Source organism: Erythranthe guttata, chromosome 9 (assembly GCF_056151865.1).
Source record: "Erythranthe guttata isolate IM_541 chromosome 9, IM_541, whole genome shotgun sequence".
Classification (NCBI taxonomy): domain Eukaryota; kingdom Viridiplantae; phylum Streptophyta; class Magnoliopsida; order Lamiales; family Phrymaceae; genus Erythranthe; species Erythranthe guttata.
Window position 1 is genome coordinate 13,752,646 of NC_142541.1, and position 16,777 is coordinate 13,769,422.

Sequence of the window (16,777 nt, forward strand, 5' to 3'; positions counted from 1 at the left end):
TTTTAAAGGGACAACGTGCAGAAAATTAATATTTTTAAGGGACAATGTACAATAAAAATAACATTCAAAGGGGCAACGTGCAACTAGAAACACTCAATTCCAGTGAATAATCCATTGCAATTTTGCTATCGGGGCAATGTGCAACGAGAAAACATTTTGAAGGGGGGCGGACATTCACATTTCCAAATTTTGAGGGGGTAAAGTGCGAAAGTTAGAAATTTATAGGGGGTGGCATGCAATTTGCCCTAAATTAAATGTGAAATACGGTGGGCACACCAAAAAATCTGACGTGTACGTGCAATCCTGGACTTAAACACGTGGTAAAATTGCTAAATCTGAACCGTCAATCTTATTGCGAAATCTGGACCGTCAATTTTATAGCAAAATCCGCTTGCTTTTTAAATTCCTGTAATTCTCTCTCTCGCATCAAAACCCCGGGTTTCAGTCCACTGTAATTCCACCGCTACAATCACCATCGGTATGAACGATTAACCTTTCTTCCCCAGTGATCGGCGATTTAGGGTTTCTGTATATCGTCGGAAATGTATGTGTATAAACACACATATGTGTTCGTACGCTCGTATACCAATTGCCTTGTTTGATTCTTAGTTTTTTTTTTTCAGTTTTTTTTTCATTTGTTGATTCATGATGCATGTGATGCAGTTATCTGTTCATGTTTCTGAATTACAAAAAAGGAAAAAAAATTGTGGTCATATCAAACAATGTGCATGTGATATATATATTTAATTTTCTCGTTGATGATTTCACTAATTAAGCAAGAATTTGGGCTTGTTTGTTTGTTTGTTTGTGTTGGAATTTTATTAGGGTTTGCTTTTATTCCTAAACAATGTGATTTTACAGGATTTTCCTATTTTGGTGGGGGGTTGAGTTTTTTGGGATTTGGTTGAGTGTGAGAGAGTTTAACAATCATTAGGGTTAGTCGTGTTGCGATCTTCTATTACCGTTGTTGTTTGTTGGACTTGTTAGGTCTAGCGAATACCCCCGATTTCTTGGAATGCGCACGTGTATCTCCCATTTTTGCGGCGGAAATCAATTCTAGCTGTCACTGGTTAATCTTTACCAATATAATTTTAAGTGGGAGAGAGTTTAACAATCATTAGAGTTAGTCGTGTTACGATCTTCTGTTACCGTTGTTGTTTGTTGGACTTATTAGGTAATAACGGTTAGGTCTAGCGAATATCCCCGATTTCTTGGAATGCGCGTGTATATCTCTGATTTTGGCAGCGGAAATCAATTCTAGCTGTCACCGGTTAATCTTTACCGATTTAATTTTTATTTATTTATTTATTTATTATTTTTTTTTTTATCAATTTAAGCTTTTGCCTATAAAAAAAACTTTGAAAACCTAACAACATATTCTTTATGAACTCCAGTCCGATTTCTTTTTTGCAATCCTTTTTCCTCTTCTGTTTTTGTTGTCTTGGGATGGGGTCGATGGTTGGAGCATGTGGCTAGGTTTTTCTCTGGTGGAATTAGTTTTATGAATAGGTATACGTCGGTTGCTTAAAAATAGGAAATTGCGTTTTATTTAAGAAAGTGAACCAGCATTTTAATCAGAGATAGAAGGTAAGTTCTTTGATTATTGCCGACATTTATAATTTGGATTGTAGTGAGTTTAATGTTTTGAACTTTTTAAATAGTTGTGGCTTTAATCGACAAACCTCAAATGTTACTTGAAATACCTTAAGATGGTATTTATAAATTACCTTTTAATAAAAATAGTTCGATTGACGGTTTATCAAACCGATTTTTTGAGTCGTTTGGCATTATTTAGTTTAAAAACATGAAATTGTTTCCTTGTTGTACAAAGTTACAAAAATATTCATGAATGGATTTTATGATCATGCATAAAGCTCAAGCTTTCAAGAGTCACTTACTCAATCTTACTCTCTACACGAGAATATTGGTAATTTTTTTCGATGTGTGTTGAATTATAAATTATTAGTGTCACTCGGTCTAGTTCTGCCACATGTTCAATTGGGACTTAAATGCAGGTTGACCGTTTTTCCGACATATAAGTTTGTCACGTGGCCTGTGTTTCCAGATGAGAAATGCATGAAAATTACGTAAAACTTATACCATTCTGACGGTATATGTTTATGATATAGGATATTATTTTTACTGTTCTAGCAACTTGTTGATTTTCTTGCGAACGAGGTTGCATTATATTTATTGTGATGTTATATTCCTTCAATTTCTTGAAAATGCTAAAGTTTATGTGTCTTATTGCATACATGTAATTAATGACTTATCCTTTTCTCTTGTAGAATTTGCTTATGGGAAAAGAAAACGGTAAAAAAGTCAAAACAAAACGCAGAACGACCGGTCCGCCAAATGCTGCAATAAAAAAGATGAAGGGTCCCGCATTCAGTACAGCACCAACAAATCCTGTTCCTCCCGCTCCTTCTACCGAGGCAGATGAAACAAAAATCGACAGAGGTGCGGCACAGGATAAAGAGAAGGAAATGGAAAAAACGAAGCGCCTTGCCGGTTTTATATTCATGTGTAATCCAAATACAAAGTTGGAATGTTATCGATACCGTGTCTTTGGGCTTCCTTCCGGAAAGAAGGAAGTGGTGGAGGAGATAAAGCCTGGCACTAAGCTGTTCTTGTTTGATTTCGAGTTAAAGCTTCTATATGGCATATATGAGGCAACATCTACTGGAAAGCTGAACTTGGAACCGACGGCTTTTAGAGGGAAATTTCCTGCTCAGGTATAATTTACACTGTTTTCTACTGTTCCGAAGCATTGAATATAACTATCTCCGATGCAAGAAATAAAAATGACATTTACGATGCATTATATAAACATGGTAATACGTTGGATTCTTTTATCATTTAGCTTTTCTGAACTTGGTTTACCGTCTTATGCTTACATGGACGGCAACCTATTGAAGAATCATTTAATGGCGAATTACAAGTGTTTGCTTCGCTAATTGATTTTTATCTGGCTTTATGTTTTGTTTCCATAAATCATAATTGGTCTATTTAGTACACCCGTAATAGCTTTTCTCAAGTTTTAAGCTATAACTAACTGCAAAATATTAGACGTATTTGGCAAATGCATGTCATGTGAGATTCTTTCAAGAATGAATTTTTCCTTAAGTAATGAATCCATGAGTTTTTAATATAATTAGATTTTATATTTGGTGAGAAGTTTGCAGAAAATAAACACTTGGGGGTGCAAGGGTTTTTCGTTCCCCATCTGGAACAATAGACCTCGGGATTTTATTTGGAAAAAAATGGATTGTTCAGCCTAAATAACTTTTTTTTCCCTAATTGTCCAAAGGAACTCACAATCTTGATTTAGGTTGGGGGTAAAGGTTGCTGTTAATGACACCTCAGCTTTCGTTGCTTTTCATTGAGAGTGAGGGATCTTTTCGTTCTTGTGATACGAGGGTGCTGGTTTTTTCACTTGCAGGTAAAATTTAAAATCTTCAAGGAATGCCTTCCCCTACCCGAGAGTTCTCTCAGGCACGTTATACAAGAGAATTATGCAGGCTCGAAATTCAAGCAAGAACTCAGTGCAAAACAGGTAAGACCCTTTTTTTCCTCAGTCAAGGTGTCGAGTTTAATGTATGTTGTGGCTGGATATTGTGCCATCTCGAAACTTTTCACAACATATACTAAACGATATTATTTTTTTTTTCGGAGCAGGTGAGAAAATTAATATCATCATTTCGTCCGCTTACTGGATCATCATCATCATCGTTTTCTCAACCTACACCCCAAGCTCATGTATCAGTATCAAGGGCAATGCCTCATTCAGCAATGGTGCATCAGTTTAAGCATACAGTACCGCCGCCTGCAATGGAGGTTCCATATATATATGGGAGGCAATATAGCAGCGTTCCGACATTAGTACAACCTCAACCTGTTGTTCCAAAAGCAAACTATTTGCAGCATCGGTATCATAATAGAACAGCAGCAGCTTACATGGAACCTCAGCAACACATGAATCCAAATTTAGGTCATCAAAGTTTACCCGGAACAAGTAGTTACTATGTTGCCGATCCTCAAAGATCGTCCTTCACTGCCTACGGGGTCGAGGAGCCACCCTATTCAAGGTGCTTTCTCTCTCTTTAACTCCCGTATTTTCTTTTGTCGGAGATTCGGAAGAGGGTTTAGATGTAGTTAGTGTTTTTACTTTTGTGGGGCAAAACTAGTGGGCTGTGATTTCTGTTTTATCGGTTTTAACTGATTATATTATACTGTCTTATTCCCGAGACTGGATGCCACCAAAATGAATTTGGGCATCAAATTTTGATATAGTATATACTTCTATGTGCTATTTGAATTTGGGTAACTGGGACAATTAAGCCGTTCTGGTTGGGATTTTTAAACGGCGATAAAATTTTCGAAACAAGTGATGGTTTTTCATTTTGTATTACATTTGCACCCGCACCCATCTTTTTCGTTTAATCCTTTTGTTATTTAATCAACAGAGATGATTTCACCGATTCTCAAAATACCGCTTTGATCAGGTACAGGGTTACAGACGAGAGGCCGCCTCGTGAACAAGTCCCTGTTTCGGAAAAGCAATACAATCATCACTATCAATTGCCTCCACAGAGAGAATCACTGTATCAAGATAATAACATAGCTGCTGCATACAACAAGCCCCTGTATACTTCATCTGTTTCACAGCCAAACGTAAACTCTCCTTATTACCAGCTGCCTTTACAGACAAGCTCGCAGTATCAAGGCAGTGCTGCAGCTGCTTACAGTTCCAATTTGTCGGCAGCTGCGTACAGTTCCAATTTGTCGGCAGCTGCGTACAGTTCCAATTTGTCGGCAGCTGCAGCCCAGTACAGTGCACCAGCTTCGGCCCAATATGCTTCGGCGCCTGCTTATTACCAATTGCCATCACAGGGAGAAAATGTGGGCCCCTATAGTAGTAGCTCCTATGTGGCGGCGGGGTCGGCACAGTATGCTTCATCAGTAGCTGCAATGCTGCCACAGGTGGTGGCGGCGGCTCCTCCTGTATATTCATCCTCTCAGGCGAGTGCTCCCATATCTGCTTACTATTCGTATAATGCCCCGAATTGGCCAACCCGTTGATCGGGTACCGCTCTGCCGGAGAGTTTGATAGAAAAGAAGTTTGGTCTTTGTTGATCTGTGTTCTGTAGTTTTTCTGAGTGTTGAGTATCATAACTCTGTTGCCTCCTACTGAAAATACCAAATTACCCTTAGGCCGTGCTTTATTATTATTTATCAGAAAATGGAAAATAGTTTGTATGTTTTAAAGAGAGATGTTAATTGTTTACTCAATGCACATTTATAGTTGTTGATTCTTTGAAAACAAAATAAAAAATAAATAATAATAATAATAATAATAATACTAATTAATAATAAGTGGTGACTTGAATCCATCTAAGTCTTTTTATTAAAATTAAATCATAAATTATGATTGTTTCTTTGAAATTCCAAATAGGTTTCCAAATATTTACCATGTAATTTTAAACAAAGTTATCATACAGTCCATTTCTTCCACAATTTATGTCTCTTTTAAGAATTTTATTATATCTGTCACTTTTAAGAATTTTATTTGTTACATAGTATATGTCGCTTAAGATTTCCATACTGTATTAGTTGCATACTTATCAATTTTACTCTTATTCTCTCATACTAATTATTGACAAAGGGCGTTTTAGTATATATACATTTTTTTCTAAAATTAAGCAACATTTATTGAGATATTTGATTCTTGTGCAACGCTAAAAACGACAGTTATAAAGGAATGGAAGGAATAACTAAATAAATAAATTAAACTTGGGAATACATATATAGCACGGACACGGAAAGACGTTACAGAGAAACGGACACGAAGAAACAATATTTCTCAAAAATAAGGATATGAAAGCTTGGGGAAACGTACAAATATTAAAAATATAGGGATATATTTATAAAAATATGCCATGTAAATATATATAAATTTATTAATATATAATTCTTTATATATATATATATATATATATATATATATATATATATATATATATATATATATATATATATATATATATATATATATATATATATATATATTTTTTTTCCACACAAATATAAACATAAATATTATTATCAACTATCAATTTGCAAGTTGATAACTAAATCATGTAATTAACTAGGGAAACAACAAAAGTATTTGGAAATTTGCTACTAAAACATGTTTATAAATTTTTAGAAATTACAAAATGATCCATAAAGTGTCCTACATGTGTCCTCAAATATCAGATACAAAACACCTCCGAAACGCAAAAACATTAAGAAGTTGAATTTATAGTGCTACACATGTGAAAACCCATTAGTTATTAAAAATGGTAAATTAAAACAATTCCCTGATTTATGGTCAAATTACGAAAAAAAACCTCATGTTTGGATAATTATAACTACCCATCAACTGTGAATTTTCTTACACATCCACCCTTATGGTGTCAAATTCAACATAATCTTCTAGATTCCATGCAATGTTCTCTAGTTTGTACTCGTTTTGTGCAAAAATGCAGTTTTTTGATGCACCGCAATCTAATATTTACAAGTCAAGAGACACATCCTACGATCATCTTGTTTCAAAATGTGTAGCTCGAATGAGATAAAACATGTACAAACTGGGGAATATTCCACGTAATCTAGATGATTCCACTAAATTTGACACCGCATGAGTCGAAGTGTAAGAAGAATTATAGCTAAAAGGTGGTTGTAATTATCCAATCAAAATGGTTTTTTTTTTCTTCGTAATTTGACCATACATCAGGGTGGATGTAATTTACCCTATTAAAAAATAAATAATAAAGAATAATTGGATTGTTTTGAAGGAGAATTATCACTTTCAAAAATGGCTCTGCAAAACCTTCTTAATTAATAATGAAATAAATAAATAAATAAATAAAACCCCACAAAATAAATAAAAAAAGAAATCAAACCAAAAGATGCAAACAAAAACCCCATTTTGCTTTACATTCTACACAAAATTGATTTCGTCACAGTAGCAGCTTTATCGATTTTGATTTGGATATAGCAACAGCGGAAGAAGACGAAGAAGAAGAAAACATCAGTAATAATAATTATGAATAAAATACTGGATTTCGGCAGAAAGGCGATGTTCTATGTTAGGGTTCTTTCCGGTTACGAAGAGCGGAGGATTCGATCGTACAGATTGCAGCTTCAGCAACGCCTCCAACAGGTTTCTTCAATTTTATTTAATTTAATTAAATTAATTTTTTTTTGTGTTGATGAATTGTTAATATGTGACGAGATGGGGTTTAATCTTCTCTTTCGATAGTGAATTTCCTTCGTATTGAATTTAAATGAAATAAATAAAAAACCTTTGATTTCATTTCGGGATATGAACAGAGGATTTGACCCAAAAAACAAAAAAAATGCTTAATTTGTTGCAGCCAACACTAAATTTGAGGTAACAGGTTTCGTTTTGGTTCTTCTGATATATGGGTTTTTGACCTCGGTATGTATTCGGTTTAATCGATAAGCAAGAAGATGTGTGCCGAAGGGGGGAAAAAAAGCAACTGTGTTTAGTATTTCGGTAAATGGGGCTGAACGATACTGAATACGAACGTGTCCGGTTTTCGAAAACACGGCTCTTTCTAGATTCTTGAGAATCAGTTAGTTTTGATTTTAGGAAGATGTATGCAATGCAGATTTTATCAAAGATTTTGAAGAAAATAGGTGTACTTGCATCTGACCCGTGGTTCTCGTTAATTTTGAAATCCTTAGTTTCTTCAAGATGTTTTCACAGGTTCCGTTAGAATTGTCGATCACCTGACAAATAAAATAAAAAATTTAGGGGTCCTCTTTTAGTGTTGCTTTATACTAGTTGCAAGTTCTTGAGCTCAAAACTGCCCTTCTTGGTGGTCCCAAGCTCGTAGTTTCAAAATCGAAGCAGGTATACATATCAAAATTCGTCCACGAAACAAAGTGTTCGACTTGGTACGACTGAAGAAAGTAAGAAATGTGTAATTTAAAAGCTAAACATTCGTTCATAGTTCTAGTTAGACTATTGCACATTGTTTGTGGTATTGATGCATGATTATGTAGTCTCGGAAATTCTGTATGCATGCTTACTTTGTAATTCATTGTGTGTTTACAAGGCGCAAGAGAAAAAAGCTGCTCTGAAGCAGGTTCCGGAACAAATTATTATATCAGAGGTCCGACGGATGGTGGAGGAAATGCAATCCTTGAATAAGAAGTTAGAAGATACTGTGAGTTTGTTTTTTCTTTCCCCCCGAAAAAAACTCCCTTTGCTAAAAAACTGTCTTTTTTTTTTTTTCTTTCTTTTGGGGTTCGTAATTTTATTACATAACTCTTAACTTGTGCCAACTGGCCATTGTCCAATGACCTTAACTACGTCAAGGGTTTTGACCATGAAGTTTTAACATGTACTGTACTGCGTATAAAATTAAGAGCGAACATTTTACTTTTACTCCAACTTCTTGTTATTCAAACTCAGAGATAAGGAAATTTGGCTCTGAACATGATTTTTTCCGAATTTGGATTGTAGAACTTGGTCGAAATAGGTATTGACTCAGGAATCGGTGTTTAATTTGTAACTGCTGAAATTGTTTGACAAATATTAGTATACTTTGGAAATATTTACGTACACTTGCCCATGAAATGAAAAGGGTGCGTGTTTTTCTTTAATCTTTTTTTTCCTTCACTCCACAAAGAGAAACTTTTTTTTTTTTTTTTCGTTATAAATTAATTAAACTAGCTGGACCAAGATTAGAGTAATGAACTGGATTGTGGCAGCAGATAAGATTAGCTGCTTACCATCCGTCTCGAGTAGCATGTTTTTGCTGTTTGTTCAATTTTCGAAGGAAATAAAAAGTATAGATATATCCGAATGGAAGACAATGAATTTGTTCCGCATCAGTTTTTTTCTTTATCTGCTTGTATTGTCGGATTGGTTGAACTATATAGGTTATTATGTGCACAGGAGGCAGCCATAGAAGAGTACTTCAAGCCAGTCGACAAAGAAGCAGAGTTCATAATGAAAATGCAGCTCGAAGGAGAAGAAAAGACGATGAAGGATATGATGAAGGCCATGCAAACACAGGCTTTACTTGAGAAAGCCGAAGCTGAAAAAACTGCAGCTCTGCAAAATTCTAAAACCGACCACCAAATCGAAGAGTCGTCGTCGTCATCAGCCCCAGACAAGCGTGCACAAGTCGGATAAATAAAACCCGTCTGCACTTTCTTACAAAACAGTATCGGCAAAACATCACATGAATTTTTGAGTTGTGTAGTGTGACTTTTAAGATTGTAGACGAATCTTTTAGCACATCGATTGGTATACATTGTGCTGCAGACAGTTTTGACTGTTCGAAAAAAGATATCCTCTATATGTAGTCTTCGACTTGCGATTATAGTTTCTTATTGAGTGTTCATCGAAATAAATAAGTGATTTCGTGTGGATTTTTTATTTAATTTTTTTTAATAAAATCGGGTTTCTCGTTATTTTTTGTATAGTTTATTATTTTCCACTCCAGATGTCACAATACACCACTAAGTCTAAATAGACTGCAAATAAATGGCATGAAAAGAATGATACCACCTTGCTAATTTCTCTCTAATTATCAATAAAAGTTATACATAATTCAGATCAAAGAAACTCTACAATTTTGACTGTTCAACTCTTATGCAACAACAACATCAAAAGTAATCGTTTCGAAACACGTTCCAATATTACTCAATTTTCTTCAGCGTATTAACATATGAACAGCTTGAAAACGCAACAAAAAGTTTCCGGTACCTGCAATAAGTAGAAACCGCCACTCAAAATTAGTCATATTCTACTTATTATATCTCAGCAACTAAATCAAATTGTTATTGTGCTTCTTTTTACTACAACTCTTTTAAGGTGTCAAAAAAAATCAGTAAATGTTAGAAGAGCCGGGGGGGAAACAGACCAAACCCATTGGCTAGAATGCTGAGCCATTGCGGAATAACTTTTACGGGGATCTAAGTTGAGCAAGCAATGTGATTCTCCGCTTTTCTGGTGTCTGGCGAATAATATAGATAGCCAAATATCGACTGGTCCAATGTACTTGCGCACTATGTTCGTGCTTACCTGAAAATCACGAGTTTATTACCATTAATATGTTGTCTTAGATCCTTATAGATCCTTAACAAGAGATGGAACTTATAACAAACGGTGAGAAAGGGGCAACTTACAAGTTCCCATGCTTCTAGATGTTTTCTTGAAGAATCGTGCAATAGCTTTCTGAGAAATGTACAAAGAAAATAACATAATCACTATACAGTAGAAACTCAATAAATTAATAACCTCGCTTAAATAATAATTTCTTACGGTCCCTACTCAGTAAAAACGTACTAATTATTAGCTCGATAATTTAATATTTCACCAAAATAATAGAATTTTGTCGGTCCCGACTGTATTAATTTATAGAGGTTTAATTGTATTCCTAAGTAAACATTAAGAACCATTTTTGACATAGGGACTTAAAACAAAAATGATAAGTTTGCAATGGCATACAGAACAAGATTTATGAGTTCGACTCAAACTTACCTTACTCCTCGATGCACGTCGCGGTGGTTACAATGTCCAGAGATACCATAATCATCAAAAGTAATGACCTAGAAAAGAAATAAGAAAAAAAAACAATATTCATGGAGACTTGTTTCCTTATCAAAAAATGCCCCGTTGAATAAAGTAGCTAAAGAGATAATTGGCAATAAGAACAAACTTTACCAAATCAATAGAATGGAGACGTGTTTCCTTATCAATAATGCTTGCCAATAAGTTAGAATCCCATACTTTGCCAAAACCATCCTAATCACAACATCCACATCATCATATCAGCACCTCCACATATATAGTATACAACCAACACGTGTCAACCTATGACTAGTGAGACAACTCAGAAAGAACCTGAAAATCGGGATGGTCTAGAACCTTCACTTGCTTGGTTGGAATCTGCATATATTACAAATCGAAATTGATTTTCTGCAACAGTAAAACAAAAGAATATGGAAAATGCTTCGAGTACTGATAATAAAGCTAAAATTGAAAAGGCGTGACCTTCAAAACGGCAGAAGCCAGGTAAAGCTCTTCTTTTCTAATATTTCCCATGCCATCTGCATTGCCTACAATAACGACGAGTGTCAAGAATTTTGACATAATCTAAAAGAAAGATGTTCTAAAGCACTTTCTTACATCTACTTTTCTGAAGGTTTTGAGTTCTAAACATATCGTTTGTCTGTGAAATGATCATCACGAATGAATGTAAGATTACCAGTTGACATGCATAGTACATGCATATTATGACCCCTTGAAATTAAGTAATTGATAACTGGAGCAAAGAACCTGCACAAGCAAAATAAAACGTATAAAGAAGGTTTGCAACCTTGAAAAATTGTTGAAAAACTAGATTGAATAAAACACAACTTAATCGAAGATGATTTTGGAAAGATAGTTTATATTAGTTCAATTCAGTTCAGCACATACTTTTATGCTATTCTATCAATTTTGAGTTCAGAAGTACACTTTCAGACACAAAGTAAAACACAGTTTTAAGCATTATCGGAAAAAAAAATTACAGAGTATTTCACCCGTACATGCTTGTCAAAAAATAAACCACATTTTCGTAACTATTGACCTCAAAGATATATTTCCAACAAAAATTACGGAATGCATTAATTGTCCTAGCGTCGCTGTAGCTCAGCGAGCAATCTTAATCAAGACACGTGATTTTTGGTAAGAATACGAAACTGGGATCAACTATTGATAATAATTTCCACCAAATCAAAGGACTATCAAGCCACCATAACTAACAGAAAACACAAATTAAATTCATGAGAATAAGTTATCACAATCGATGCGTTTAATGTAGTAATTCGTAAGCCTGCAATATTTACTTGTAATCAAATTGCACTACTGCAAATTCAAACCTTACATAGACTCGTCGTCGGGATGCGCGATGACCAGCAAGACGTTTCGCCTTCGAGAATTCCCACCTAGCATGCATCAAAGAAAAACCAATGAGGAATTTACAAAAGTTTTACCCACACAAACGCAGCATTATAGATGTAATTATGATTGTGGATATAGAAATCACGAATTACCATCATCCAGGAATGCTGCTTTCGAGGAGGAAGAAGATCCATGAAGAATTTTGAGAAGAGAAGCAAACCAGATCGCAATCACTGATAAGACTAATGCTACCCACGCCATAATCAACTATTTTGATCAATTGTGACTGTAATTGATGGGAAATTAGCCTAATACGGTAACCGGAGAGAGAGAGAGAGAGAGAGAGAGAGAGAGAGAGAGAGAGAGAGAGAGAGAGAGAGAGAGAGAGAGAGACTCAATTGTGGTTGGGCGGCAGACGGCGGCGAGTGGTGGGTGGACGACGGTGTCTGATTTGAGACGTGGTAGAAGGACCGGCTCTTAATTATCAAAAATTGTTTGTTGAAATTCAAAATTGTAGTTAGGGTTCTAAGAGCAAACAAATTGGGGAAAACTTGAATTTTTATTTTATTTTTTTTCTTTCTAAATTGATTATTGAGGCCCGTCGTAGTTGATGTCATGTTGGTTGATTTTGTTCTAAATTTTTCTTCCAACATTTTTTCTATTTTGCAATAATATTTTTCACTCCAAATTCCGAATTTTCGATCCAAATTTAGTTTTTGAAAATAAGCCCGAAAACTTCAATTTTTTTTTTTTGAGATTACACTAGAATATCAATAATAGTATATATTTGTCCCATAATGGATGGTCTAGCGGTTGGAATAAATGGACTTGTGTTAATTGACCCAAGTTTGAATCACAAACGATTGTTAGATCGAGCTTGTCACGTATGGTTAGCGTGTGGTTTACGTCTCTTTGCAAGCTATCAGACGAAATTGTAGATTTACCTAGTACACTTATATGGTTGGTTGCTGGTTCTTTCATTACCAAAAGAAAAACTAATAATAGTATCTATTTTATATTATTACCATTCTTATTCGGAAAATTGCGATTTTGTAACAAGCATTTTCATTTCAATTTTCGATTCAACATTTTCGATATTGCAATATTATTTTTCATTCCAAATTCCGACAATTCTGATTTTCAATTCAATTTCTTTTTTAAATTAAGCCCAGAAACTCCAATATTTTATGAGATTACACTTGTAGTATCAATAATAGTATTCATTTGTCCCGTTAGGGGTGGTCTAGCGATTAGATCAAGTAAGTTTGTGTCAGTTGATCAAAGTTCGAATCACATTACCAACAGTCGCTAGTCTCTTTGCAAACTATTATACGTGATTGTAGGTTTATACAATGCACCTATATAGCTGGTGGCATATTTCTTCATTACCAATAAAAAATAATGGCATCTATTTTATATTAGTACGATCATGATTCGAAAAAATGAGATTTTGTAAAAAGTGTTTTCGTTTCAATTTCCGGATTTCTCGATTCCTAATTTTTTTAGAACGAATTGAGAATTAAGTTTTTCACTTGCGAAAAAAGAAATTAATTTCTTATGAAGTATTAATTTCGATCAAAATCGTCCTATTGGATTGTCCACTAGTTTATTTACATCATCTATACGATTATTGACTTGATTCATAGAGTTGAAATTTGAAAGAGGCCAAAATAATTGACCACCAAGTAGAAGACTTGACGCAGCGAATGTTGACTATACAAAATTTCTATAATTTTATGAGTAAAAAGTCAACATATATTTCCAACATGTATAATACAAGGCTCACTAAACTAATAGGAGGATGTATACATAAAAGTTGAGAGAATCTTTTAGTATTAAATTTACTATTAAAATTATTAAAATATGGTATAAATATGATTTTTTTTTCAATAACATCCATAATTAACAATAATAATATTCTATTTGTAGTATTTTAGTTTTTTTTTTTATAAATATTTTAATCACTACCTACAAAATTAATTATATATAGAACAAATACTAGTTTTATTGGATATTTTGTGATCCCGAAATAGTTTCAGTTTGTCAATCGAATGTGTTACTAATTCTTAGTATTTAGTCAATTGGACTTGGTTGCAACGAACAAACCTATATGAACCATAAAAGTCGTGATCATTCAAATTTTATCTTTAATTTTTCATCATACTCGTAAATAAACTAGAATTTTTTTTTTGTTTTTTCAAATTTTCTTGTTTGTATTTTATATTATACTATACAAAATATCGATCACTCTTAGTTAAAATTTTGGATATGTGAAATGTGCGAAACGTATATTAATAACATTATCAATATATATAGGTGGAAATTGAAACGAAAAAATTGAATTATACCAATTATGATCCAAAAAACTTCCGAAATAGGAACACTGCAGGTTTCCATTCCGAATTCCAAAAGTTCCGATTTCCGATTTTTAGATCTTATTTTAACCGAATTCAAATGCATATTAGATTCCAACTTTCGGTCCAATTTTAATTTTCGAAAATATTTCTGAAAATTCCGACCTCTTTTTCCCTATAATATCAATATTAATATGTATTAAAAGTGAACCAAACATTGGAATTTCTGAATTTCGCCATTTCGATCCAAACACGTACCGATTCTTCAACACATTATTTCCTTCCAATTTTCGAAAATTTGATTTTTCGTGTATATTGTCCGTTCTTTTTAGTACAAAGTTTCCACTTCCGAAAAACCACTTTGTTTAGAAAGTGCTAATTTCGATTCGACCCTTCTGATTTCTACTCGTAAATCGTGTTTTTTTTCTACACTTCAAAATATTATCCAGAGAGAGAAAGAAAAAAAAAAAGTTATTCAAAGGCGCCTAACAAAACCCTAGAAACTTTGAGCTGTTATATATAGCTCCACTACTCCTCCTCCTCTTAATTAAGTTCTTCTACATCTAAATATATATATACATATACATATATATATATCTATATATATATATATATATATAGATATAGATATAGATATAGATATGGATGATGATGATGGTGAATATGATGAAGGCAGCAGCTTGTTCCCAGGTTACTCATCAGCTAGATCCCAGCAAGACATGTCTGCCATGGTCTCCGTCCTCTCTCGAGTTCTCGGCTACACCGGAGATAACCCCCCGCCCCCTCCCCACCCCCCCTCATCGGAATATTCTCAATACCTACCACCACCACCAACTGCACCACCGCAAACCCTACCCCAACTCCCACAACAACAAGGTATATTATCATCTCTCTCTCTCTCTCTCTCTCTCTCTCTCTCTCTCTCTCTCTCTCTCTCTCTCTCTCTCTCTCTCTCTCTCTCTCTCTCTCTCTCTCTCTCTCTCTCTCTCTCTCTCTCTCTCTCTCTCTCTCTCTCTCTCTCTCTCTCTCTCTCTCTCTCTCTCTCTCTAACTGATTAATTTTTGAAATAAAGCAAGTACAAGCCCGAAAAGGAGACACTACAGAGGGGTGCGGCAGAGGCCGTGGGGCAAATGGGCAGCAGAAATACGAGACCCGAAGAAGGCGGCTCGTGTATGGCTAGGCACGTTCGATTCCGCGGAGGGTGCAGCCCTAGCCTACGACGAAGCCGCCCTTCGATTCAAAGGCAACAAGGCCAAGCTCAATTTCCCCGAAAGGGTTCAACCCAAATCAGATCCTCAAAATATGCCCTCTTTTAATTCCGAATACCGTAGGCCTAGTTATAACGCCTCGACTTCGAACTCTACTCGCCAAGACAATTATACCCTCGATAACGTTGTTCGTCGTCAAAATACGGAGCTAATTATGGGTAGTGGCCAATATAATAGTACTTATAATAATAGTTTGAGCTATGGAAATTCGTCGCAAGGGAATATTAACTACGGTGGAGGTTCGTCTTTTGTTAGTTCTCAAGGTTTGTCGGATAATACGGCTACTACGATCATGTCTTCTTCGTTACCGTTTTTTTATCAGCAGCAACAACAACAACAACAAGAACAACAACAACAACAACAACAACAACAAGAGTATGATCAGAGGTTTCAGTCGGGTAATTACGGAGGTTCTTCTTCGGGATCCGGTTCTATGGAGAATTTGGGAGATCAATTTGATGGTAACACAAGAAGGTATTTCTATTGAGGAATATGATCGAGATTTGGTAAAACTATATATTTCATTTATGCATGTATTAATTAAGGTTTGTTGTCTTGAAGTTTGTCGATTTATTGTAAGGTTTTTTTTTTCTTTTTTTATCGAAGTTTTTTCAAAGACTCGAAACGTACTTCGTCATCGCGCGTTTGAGTCGATTTTTAAGGGTTATGCATATATGATTATGTATTTCATAATCCATAATGTATGACATATCTATGAGTTGTTTGTGATTCATGGACTACATTAATATATACATTGGTTTCTTCAATTTTACGTATCTCGTATGGTTTGCCAGCTATTATATATACGAGAGTGTAAGTTTACTCAGTACACCTATACAACCAAGTGGTTTTTAGGATCTCCATTAATTAAGGCCGCGATTATTAATTAATAAATCAAGCTTTATTGAGGTCACATTTACTAATTAGGTGTGTTTAATAACCTACATTCACATAATTAATCAATCCCATTTCATTAATTATATTACTTAGAAATTAATTAGTTTTGATAAGTTGGAGTTCATTATTCACTAATTGCTACATTATTTGAGGCTTATCAATTAATCAAAGTTTCACTCTCTTGAGATGAGCTGCCCTACTAATACACCTCACAGAGACTAACTTATGTATGCATGAAATAAATTTAAATAAAAATATCAATGTTATCAACAGATAATATCCAAACT

The 16,777-nt window shown here is 34.6% G+C and overlaps 4 protein-coding genes across 8 annotated transcripts; 3 read left to right on the forward strand and 1 right to left on the reverse strand.

Moving 5' to 3' along the window:
* The first annotated feature begins 368 nt into the window (after positions 1-368).
* LOC105976034 (uncharacterized) lies at positions 369-5,312 on the forward strand. Of its 4 annotated transcripts, none has more exons than XM_013001313.2 (5): positions 369-478; positions 2,289-2,735; positions 3,443-3,556; positions 3,679-4,088; positions 4,506-5,312. In XM_013001313.2, exons 2-5 carry the CDS (start codon positions 2,298-2,300, stop codon positions 5,080-5,082), a joined length of 1,539 nt encoding a protein of 512 aa, XP_012856767.2. In that variant the 5' UTR covers positions 369-478; positions 2,289-2,297; the 3' UTR covers positions 5,083-5,312. The 4 variants fall into 4 exon arrangements, with proteins under 4 accessions (XP_012856767.2, XP_088679092.1, XP_012856768.2 ...); XM_088822966.1 differs by having other exon boundaries at positions 4,512-5,312; XM_013001314.2 differs by having other exon boundaries at positions 420-544.
* Positions 5,313-6,830: 1,518 nt separating this feature from the next.
* Positions 6,831-9,495, forward strand: LOC105975897 (transcription factor IIIB). The gene is made up of 3 exons (XM_013001139.2): positions 6,831-7,207; positions 8,130-8,240; positions 8,975-9,495. Exons 1-3 carry the CDS (start codon positions 7,091-7,093, stop codon positions 9,212-9,214), a joined length of 468 nt encoding a protein of 155 aa, XP_012856593.1. The 5' UTR covers positions 6,831-7,090; the 3' UTR covers positions 9,215-9,495.
* Positions 9,496-9,593: 98 nt separating this feature from the next.
* Positions 9,594-12,471, reverse strand: LOC105975896 (N-acetylglucosaminylphosphatidylinositol de-N-acetylase family protein). 2 transcript variants are annotated; one of them, XM_013001136.2, is made up of 10 exons: positions 12,124-12,471; positions 11,955-12,015; positions 11,295-11,365; positions 11,081-11,145; positions 10,931-10,975; positions 10,751-10,831; positions 10,568-10,635; positions 10,213-10,261; positions 9,948-10,108; positions 9,594-9,790 (listed from the first exon to the last, which is right to left on the reverse strand). In XM_013001136.2, the coding sequence occupies exons 1-10, from the start codon at positions 12,230-12,232 to the stop codon at positions 9,724-9,726; spliced, it is 777 nt and encodes a 258-aa protein (XP_012856590.2). In that variant the 5' UTR covers positions 12,233-12,471; the 3' UTR covers positions 9,594-9,723. The 2 variants fall into 2 exon arrangements, with proteins under 2 accessions (XP_012856590.2, XP_088679094.1); XM_088822968.1 differs by lacking the exon at positions 12,124-12,471 and having other exon boundaries at positions 11,950-12,010.
* Positions 12,472-14,944: 2,473 nt separating this feature from the next.
* LOC105975895 (Integrase-type DNA-binding superfamily protein) lies at positions 14,945-16,363 on the forward strand. The gene is made up of 2 exons (XM_013001135.2): positions 14,945-15,201; positions 15,398-16,363. Exons 1-2 carry the CDS (start codon positions 14,967-14,969, stop codon positions 16,078-16,080), a joined length of 918 nt encoding a protein of 305 aa, XP_012856589.2. The 5' UTR covers positions 14,945-14,966; the 3' UTR covers positions 16,081-16,363.
* Positions 16,364-16,777: the final 414 nt, after the last annotated feature.

Bases quoted from the DNA above. Each gene is read 5' to 3' on its own strand.
- LOC105976034 (XM_013001313.2), top strand. From the start codon at position 2,298: ATGGGAAAAGAAAACGGTAAAAAAGTCAAAACAAAACGCAGAACGACC. The intron at 2,736-3,442 runs GTATAATTTACA...TTTCACTTGCAG, and splicing joins GAGGGAAATTTCCTGCTCAG to GTAAAATTTAAAATCTTCAA. The intron at 3,557-3,678 runs GTAAGACCCTTT...TTTTCGGAGCAG, and splicing joins AAGAACTCAGTGCAAAACAG to GTGAGAAAATTAATATCATC.
- LOC105975897 (XM_013001139.2), top strand. From the start codon at position 7,091: ATGAATAAAATACTGGATTTCGGCAGAAAGGCGATGTTCTATGTTAGG. The intron at 7,208-8,129 runs GTTTCTTCAATT...TGTGTTTACAAG, and splicing joins TTCAGCAACGCCTCCAACAG to GCGCAAGAGAAAAAAGCTGC. The intron at 8,241-8,974 runs GTGAGTTTGTTT...TTATGTGCACAG, and splicing joins ATAAGAAGTTAGAAGATACT to GAGGCAGCCATAGAAGAGTA.
- LOC105975896 (XM_013001136.2), bottom strand. From the start codon at position 12,232: ATGGCGTGGGTAGCATTAGTCTTATCAGTGATTGCGATCTGGTTTGCT. The intron at 11,146-11,294 runs GTAATCTTACAT...TCGTTATTGTAG, and splicing joins TGTACTATGCATGTCAACTG to GCAATGCAGATGGCATGGGA. The intron at 10,832-10,930 runs GTTCTTTCTGAG...TGTTGTGATTAG, and splicing joins TAGACCATCCCGATTTTCAG to GATGGTTTTGGCAAAGTATG.
- LOC105975895 (XM_013001135.2), top strand. From the start codon at position 14,967: ATGGATGATGATGATGGTGAATATGATGAAGGCAGCAGCTTGTTCCCA. The intron at 15,202-15,397 runs GTATATTATCAT...TTTGAAATAAAG, and splicing joins CCAACTCCCACAACAACAAG to CAAGTACAAGCCCGAAAAGG.